The following is an 8,367-nucleotide window of genomic DNA, read 5'->3' as shown; positions in this document are numbered from 1 at the left end:
CACATTGGGTTGTAAAGTGAGATGTAAATTGGGGGGTGCACTCGGATGCACATTGGGGTGTAAAGTGAGGTGTAAATTGGGGGGTTCAATTGGGTACACATTGGGGTGAAAATTGGTGTGTAAAATGGAGAGTGCACTCGGGTATATATTGGGGTGTACATTGTGGCGTAAAGTAGGGTGTAAACTGTGGTGCGCATCGGGGTGGAAATTGGGGTGCCCACTGGGGCGCGCCATGCCCTGTGCCATAGGRTGTGCTGGGGATGCAGCCCAAGGCCGTTTGTGCAGTGTGTCACAGCACACTCCAGGCTGGGTCGTGTGCCATGTGCTCGGCATCCAGCACCCCTTGGCATGGTGTGTGGGGACAGAGGGATACAGGGTGCAGGGGTCTGGATGGGAGAACTGCAGGATAATCTCAGGTGGGGCCTGGCAGTGCAGTGTGCGAGGGTCTGTGCCAGGGCCAGGRGAACTGCAGTGCCTGCATTCGGAGGGGGCAAATCCACATGTTGGGGGCAAATGCCCTCAGGGGCATCTAGAGCGGCTACCCACTTGTGTCCCACAAGCGGATAGGAGATACTGCCATGGCAAGCAGATGAGGGGACACAGTGYTCTGCAGAGGCAGAGCTCTCTGGAGCTGACACCTCCTGGCTGTGGCGCCTAGGGAYCCCCGGGAAATCTTGGCACAGAGAAGACTCTTGGCAACAGCTGCTGTTCCCCCTGGCAGCCCCTTCCCAGCCCCATGCCAGCACTGGGGAGACAAAGGCRGGAGCTGCAGCTGGCGGGGGGCTGAGAAGGGGCTGCTGGAGGAACGGCACTGCTGCCTGCCTGCTGCTTCCCCACGGAATCTTCCGAGGCCACCAGGCACGGGGGCCCTGGGCTTAGCCACTGCCAGGCAAGCCCTGGGGAGGTGTGCACTCTGCCCTCAGCTTCCTATGCATGTTTCCTGAGCTCAGAGTCTGGAAACTTCATTACTTTCTCTGATCGAAGTATTAGTTCAGATCAACAGGGTAATTCAGAATGAAATYTCTCTTATCAACCATGTAAAATGATCTGTGTTTGTATAGGGTGGCTGAAGTTAAATATTCCAACCCATAAAGGAAATTAAATAAATCTATTTCTAATGCATTTCACTGTGGTCAAAAAACATTTTTATGATCATGGCTGTGTTTTGACCTCTATGCATGGAAGATCTCTGTTTGTTCCRTAGCTCAGCATTTTTTTCCTTCTGGTATCTTCTCATCCCAATTGCATTCTCTCTGTTTCTAKTTTTTATATGTTCTTCATTAAACTGCTATCCACGTGACTGCTTTTGCCTATTGCTTGTCTTGGCCTATTCAAGAGTAAAAAGGCCTATGAAAAGCAGCCGAGCTTGGATGATGGTCYGGTATCTCAGGGGGGTGGGATGCTGCCAACTGCTTTCCGATGAAAACAGGCTGCTTTGTTTCAGAAAATGAAAGAGATCCTGGAGCTGAGYGGGCCCCCATGTGCCCTCAGTGCCCTGCGGTGCTCTGTGGCTGCGGGTGCTCCCCAGGGCAAGAGGGCTGTTTCATGGAGAGGGTGGAATGGACTCCCCATCCAGAGTAAATCCAGAGGCAMTTTGGAGTCCCAATGGCTGCAAGGCTGCTGGAATTGAAGCCATGGGCTGGGAATGGGGAGAAAAGCCAGGTCCTCCTTCTTGTCCTTATTCAGTAATGCCTGGCACTGAGCAGCTATGTAGGGCTGCTTGTCTYGCAGCTTCTGGGTTGGATCATTCCTGCACTGTAGGCTCCGTTTGTGCAGCAAACTCTGCCCTGATACAGTACCTCCAGCTCTGTCTGCCCAGGGGGCTCTCTGGTGGCCGGTGTGACGGTGGGTCTGTGCTGCAAAACAGCTCTGAGTGGGGCGGTGATCCGACCCCAGCTGGAGGAGTACCCTTCACTCTCGTTTGAAACACATGGCAAGGGTGGCTACTGCTGGGATCTCCTGCTGTCTGTCTGCCCTCCCCAGAGCCGGCTATGGTTTGCTGCTCTGCAGCCAAAGGTCTTCCAGCCGCCCCTTGCTCTCCTGGTATGCTTGCAGCCCGTGCTCAGCTGCCTCCTGCAGGCCGCGGCCCACGCTGTGCTGCTCTGGCCTCAGACACTCAGACTGGTCACCTCCTGGGGACTGCCCGGTACAACTCAGCCACCACTTACACCTTTTGGACGACCCTCGGGCAGCGGTTTGGGGAACGTGGCGGTTCAGGCCCACCACGAATTCACMAGTGCCGTAGTTTGAGCTGTTCCGGGAAGGGGACACACGGCTGCGTGGCGATCCCCGTGTTCCCGGCACAAAGGGCGGGGGAAATGAGCCCAAAAGCCGTCTCAGGTGCCGGTCCCCGGCGGATGCGCTTTCCGCCCTGTGAGCCGGCAGCCGGGACCTGGGGCGCTGCTCTGCCGCCCTGCAGCAGGGGGTGCTGACAGCGGCCCGGCAGGTACCGGTGCGGGGTGCGGGTCACGGGGGAGCCCCGCCGCGCCGCCCGGCCGCTGCCCCGCGGGCTGAGGGCGGKCCCGGCCGCGTGGTCTCCCGGCAACCCGACCCCGCCCCCACGCCTCCCCCGCCCCCGATTGGCCGCCCCGCCCCGTGACGCGTCGGTGGCAGCGCGGGCCATTGGTGGGAGCGGGTGACGGGAGAAGGGCGGGGCCCGTGGGTGACACGTCGGACGGCGGCGCCGCCAGCGGCAGCGGCAGCCGGAGCGGCTCCCGGTCCCGGTCCCATCCCTGTCCTGGCCATGCGGCTGTCGCTGCTGTTGTCGGTGCTGCGGCCCGCCGGGCCGGTCGCCATCGGCGTCTCGCTGGGCTTCACCCTCAGCCTGCTCAGCGTCACTTGGGTGGAGGAGCCCTGCGGGCCGCCGCCGCGCCCCGCCACCCTCCCGCGCCCCGACGGCAACGCGGCGCGCAGGCCCAACGCCGTGCCCGCCGCGCTGGGCGCTGACAACTGGGAGCCCCGCGTCGTGCCCTACCGCCCGCCCAGCCCCGGCAGGGCCGCCAAGAAGGCCATCAGGTGCGGGGGGGCCGGGCCGGGCTGGGGGAGTTGGGCCCCGCTCACCGGGGGTACCTGCGGGCGAGCTTGAGGTGTCTGGGTGTGGGTGTGTGCGTGTGCCTGTCGTGCTGAGGCTGGAAGGCTTTACAGGAGGCTCAGCGCTGTGCTTTGCCCTCCCTTCGGCCACCTAGGGCTGCAGATGGGATTTTCTCACTGCAAGTGCYTTTCCCAGCTCCTTCCTTTCCTCCCTGTGTCCGACTTCATCTTACCCCCAGCCCGCAGCGGAAGAGTCTCYTGCCCATGCTGCTGCCGGCTGCGCGAAGGTTGCCTGCTGCACACGTGCTGCCGGGCACCCTGCCACGATCCCCTCTGCCCGAGCAGGGACCCCCTCCCGTGGTGGCACGTCCCCACCCAGTGCTGCAAACGCCAGCTTGCTTCGGAGACGGCTGCAGCCCCGTCCCAGCGTCCCCTGGATGACAGGGAACAGGCAGTGAAAGGACCTCCTTGTCCTGGCGAGGTGGTGGGCGGATGAAGGGGGCTGAATGGGGCCACTGTGTACCAGGCGGCGGTTGGGGGACGTGATGGGGGGGGTCGCTTCCTGCCACTGCACCAGACTGGGAGAATTAAACCTGAAAGTCATTGTGAGTGTGACAGCTGGGAGCCATGGTGGGGAGGGGTACACAACCAGCCCCTTGCTGGCTTCAGCAGTTTTTGTGGGGCCTGGCTTCCCCAAGGAGGGCAGCATGGACTCTCCCRCCTGCCTGCCTGCTCTAGAGCAGTATGTCTGGCAGGGGTGGCAGGAAGGTGCTTCCCAGTTTGGCTGACCTGTCTGGGGCCTAGTCTCACGGGTGGAGTATCTGGTGGGTCAYGTCCCTGCTAGAGCTGGGTTTTGCAGCCTTGTTTCCTGCTTTTAGCTATGCTCAGCCTTTTGAGAGCATCTGTTTTGAGCTGGACTGGCCAGCTCATGGGATGGTAGGGCCCCCCTAAGTCTCAGGTTGACCGGGGACCTCAGCAAAGTGCTCTGCTGTGCCTCTAACAGGCATAGTGGCAGCTGATGACACTTGTGTGTATGGCTGAAGCCTGGGAGCAGTTCCTGCAGAGGAACTGAGGTTGGTGCCATTGGTTGCAACAGGGAGGGTGCAGGCTGGGGTGGGTTGCAGTGCCATAGGGGCCATACATTGTTTTCTTCTTGCAGGACCCGGTACATTAGCACAGAGCTGGGGATGCGGCAGAGGCTCTTTGTGGGTGTGCTGACCTCCAAGAGCACGCTGAACACACTGGGGGTGGCTGTCAACCGCACGCTGGCCCACCGCCTGGAGCGCCTGGTGTACTTCACAGGCACACGGGGCCGCAAGGTGCCCCATGGCATGACAGTGGTGACGCACAGTGACGAGCGKCCCATCTGGAATATGTACCAGACCATCAGGTACCTTCTGGACCACTACGTGAATGATTTCGACTGGTTCTTCCTGGTGCAGGATGATACCTACACGGAGGCACACCGCATCAGCCGCCTGGTTGCCCACCTCAGCATTGACACCCACCTCTACCTGGGTCGTCCTGAGGAGTTCATTGGTGGGGACACTGAGGGACGTTACTGCTACGGAGGGTTTGGCTACTTGCTGTCCCGCAGCCTCCTCCTGCTCCTGCAGCAGCACCTGGAGAGCTGCCGCAATGACATTCTCAGTGCCCGGCCTGATGAGTGGCTGGGCCGCTGCATCATTGACTACACAGGTGTCAACTGTGCTGAGGAACATGAGGTAGGTCCTACAGCAGAGATGTCTGGATCCTGGCCCACTGTTTTACCTCCCCCAAGTGGGCTCCCAGGTCCTGGGAGAACCAGCTGTTGCACGCTGACATCCTTTGAGCTTGATATGTTGGCATCTTGTGGTGTGGGAGTACCGGTTGGGGCTGGCTGTGACCTCTCTCTCCTGGCTGGCACAGGGTCTGCATTACCACTATTTTGAGCTGGGGAAGAACACAGACCCCGAACGGGAGACCGACCTCCGTTTCCAGAGTGCCTTCACTGTCCACCCTGTGCTGGATCCCCTCCAGATGTACCGGTTGCACAAGTACTTTGCACAGGTGGAGCTTGAGAGAACCTATGAGGAGATCCAGCAGCTCCAGGTGAGACCTGGCTTGTCTGGGAGGGCCTTAGTTCCATTTGTCATCCCTGTGGGCTCTGGTCACTCTGTGGGTTTCTCACCTGGTCCTGCTGTTGGACAGGATAAGCTGGAGCAATGTGGCTGCAGAGGCAGTGGTGCAGTGCTGTCTGGAAAGCAGCTTTGGAGCTAGATGTGTCCTGAAGATGCGATTGTGCTTCTGGCTGATGAAGGCAGAAGGGTGCAGAGGTCTGTCAGCAAAGGCCAGATAGGGCGAGGGAGAAAACCTGAGGTGCTGRACAGGGCAGGTTGAGGGCAGAATTGTTCTGGTACTGCTCTTKGAGCCAGCTCTGGCTAATCTCTGAGTATCGGGAGTCAGCTTGACTGCTACCAGAGCTGGAAGACCTACTTGTGCATGCCTTGGTTCTCACTCCTCCATCTCTTGTCTTGCAGATGGAGATCCAGAACGCCAGCAGCCTGTCTGCTGACGGGGACCACGTCGCCACATGGCCCATTGGCATCCCGCCCCCRTTCCAGCCCAAAACCCGCTTTGAGGTGCTGCGCTGGGACTACTTCACAGAGGAGCAGGTCTATGCCTGTGTGGATGGCTCTCCCAAGTGTGAGCTGCATGGTGCAGATCTGGCAGATGTGGCCGATGTGGTGGCCACGGCCATGGAGGAGCTGAACCGCAAGTACCAGCCGGTGCTCCATGTCCGCAAGCAGCAGCTGGTAAATGGGTACCGGCGCTTCGACCCCACACGTGGCATGGAGTACACGCTGGACCTTCAGGTGGAGGTGGTCACCCAGAAGGGGCACAGCCGCTCTGTCACTAAGCGAGTGCATCTGGTGCGGCCCCTCAGYGAGGTGGAGATCATCCCCATGCCCTATGTGACTGAGGCTAGTCGCATCAATGTCATCCTGCCGCTGACAGCCCACGACCGGGACTATGCTGGCCACTTTTTGGAAGCTTATGCRGCAGCTGCTTTTGAAAGCAGTGAGAATGCGGTGCTCACCTTCCTCTTCATCTATGACCCCTTTGAAGCCCAGCAGGTCACCCAGAATGACATCTTTGCCGCTGTGAAGTCCCAGATCACTGAATATGAGCGCAAGTATGCAGAAGTAAAGATCCCTTGGATCAGCGTTAAGACAGATGCACCTTCCCAAATTAAGGTCATGGACATTATCTCCAAGAAGCATCCCGTAGACACGCTTTTCTTTGTGGCTGGCGTGGGGACAGAGGTCACTGTTGATTTCCTGAACCGCTGCCGGATGAACACCATAAACAACTGGCAGGTTTTCTTCCCCATCCACTTCCAGGGCTACAACCCAGCCATTGCTTACCACAACCAGGTGCCACCCACAACACTAGACCTGCTGCGGGACATGGGGCGCTTCGACCGTGACGTCTTCCATGAAGCCTGCTTCTACAACGCCGACTATATGGCAGCACGTACCCGCATGGCAGGGGATGTGCAGGAGAACGAGGACATCCTGGAGACCCTGGACATCTACGACATGTTCATCAAGTACTCCARCCTCCATGTCTTCCGGGCTGTGGAGCCTGCCCTGCTGCAGCGGTACCGGCACCAGGCCTGCAACCCCCGGCTCAGCGAGGACATCTACCACCGCTGTGTGCAGAGCAGCCTGGAGGGCGTAGGCTCTCGTTCCCAGCTAGCCATGGTTCTTTTTGAGCAGGAGCAGGGGAACAGCACCTGAACCCCAAATCGTGGAAGGGCTGGCCATGCCATGCCATGCCTGCCTGCCCATTCCACCTCTTCTGCTGCCCAAATCCGTCTTCCTTCTCCAGCRGCTGCAGGGATTGCTGGTGTCCGAGCTCAGTGTGACTTGCCCCACGAGGGCTGCCAGGCCGGGGTCTGCCAGCCCAGGGTGCCTGGGTCCTTCTCAAGCTGCCACGGATGTGTAGACCCCGGCGCAAGATGAGGTCAGAGTCACTGAGCTGCAAGCTGGAATGCCTGGCTCCCTATCCAGAGCTGTTGGCTGCTGGCCCCATCCCTCTGTCCTGACCCTGCTGCTGAGCACAGGGGAGATGGGCTGCCCTGTCTCTTGCTGTCCCCCCTCAACTGGGGGACTGTAGAGCCCAAGGTCCCCCTGCTGCAGGGCCATGACTGCCACAGGGCCTGGTGTGACCCCTTGTAGTTCCCCCAGTGTCCTGGGACAGGTCTGTCCCCCTCGCTCCTTGGGAGCATTGGTCTGGTTGTACAGGGAGGGACACGTCCCTGTGCCTGYCACAAGCTTGGACAGTGGAATGGGGTACATCCCATCCCAAAAGAGCAATAAGGATGTTTGGTTCGGGGTTTTGCCACTTGGCAATAAGCTGGAGTGCTCCTGGCTGGTTGGGGTGTGAGGAACTCGGCCACTGGGGCTGGTGGGTGTAGGGGGTGCCGGAGGGGATCCTGCTGATTTCACGTACGTGAGCTGCTCCCCATGGGAACCATGACCCAGGCCGCTTCGGCCTTCGCAGTATTGATAGGACGTCGGAGGTCACAGCCCTCAGACGAGAGCCTCCTGACAGAGGTGGGATCCCTCCCCACTGTGGGGCTGCCCTCAGGGTCGAGGGACATTGTGCCTGACACTGGTGGGCATGGCAGAGGGTTTGGCTGTGCATCTCCTAAGGAGAAAGYGACTGAGGAGCCGCTCTCTGCTCCTGGTTTGTATTTAATAGGGGGAAAGGAGGGAGGATGGGGTGCATTTACACTAATAAAATGGAGAGATGTACCAGTGGGTCTGGCTGATTCTTTCAGGGTGTTCCACTGGGGGTCTGTATGGTGGTAAGTGCTAGTTGCTTGTATGAATTCTGGCTGCAGCTGGCTGGACAAATTCATTACAGAATGCTTCTTTCCCCAAGCACCTGCAGAATCCTTTACCTGAGCAGGCAGATAGCTGCTCAGGGGGGGTGAACTGTGCCCTCCAGTATCCAGGATCAGCTCTGAAGGAAACTSCTGAGTCAAAAACTGGATCTGAGCACTGTGTCTGGGATCACTAGTGCTGGTTCTGCCCTCTGCATTGCTTTCAGCCTTTTGGGAGCTGTTTTACATCTCAGGGGTTTCTCAGCACTTTTGTTTTCTGGCTCTGATTTGAGCAGAGCACTGTGGTCCTGTCCTGGACTGTTCCATCCTATTTCATTCCTATTTGCATTATGAGGAGTGGGGACTGTGTCCCCTGCCCACGGTACCTGCACCACATATGATTTTTATCACTCTGTGTGCTCTTCCCACCAGCCCTTTACTCATCATGTTTTATTGCTTCATGA

General features: G+C 58.9%; 1 protein-coding gene across 1 annotated transcript; it reads left to right on the top strand.

The window, feature by feature from the left end:
• Window positions 1–2,656: 2,656 nt before the first annotated feature.
• On the top strand, window positions 2,657–7,832 carry CHPF (chondroitin polymerizing factor). The gene is made up of 4 exons (XM_057367615.1): window positions 2,657–3,015; window positions 4,190–4,754; window positions 4,939–5,121; window positions 5,550–7,832. The coding sequence occupies exons 1-4, from the start codon at window positions 2,744–2,746 to the stop codon at window positions 6,810–6,812; spliced, it is 2,283 nt and encodes a 760-aa protein (XP_057223598.1). The 5' UTR covers window positions 2,657–2,743; the 3' UTR covers window positions 6,813–7,832.
• Window positions 7,833–8,367: the final 535 nt, after the last annotated feature.

This window comes from Malurus melanocephalus, unplaced genomic scaffold (genome assembly GCF_030028575.1).
Source record: "Malurus melanocephalus ecotype Western Australia unplaced genomic scaffold, MMel_1.1 scaffold_81, whole genome shotgun sequence".
NCBI classification, from domain to species: Eukaryota; Metazoa; Chordata; class Aves; order Passeriformes; family Maluridae; genus Malurus; species Malurus melanocephalus.
The sequence above is the reverse complement of the archived record's forward strand: the minus strand, read 5'-3'. Positions and strand labels throughout refer to the sequence as shown.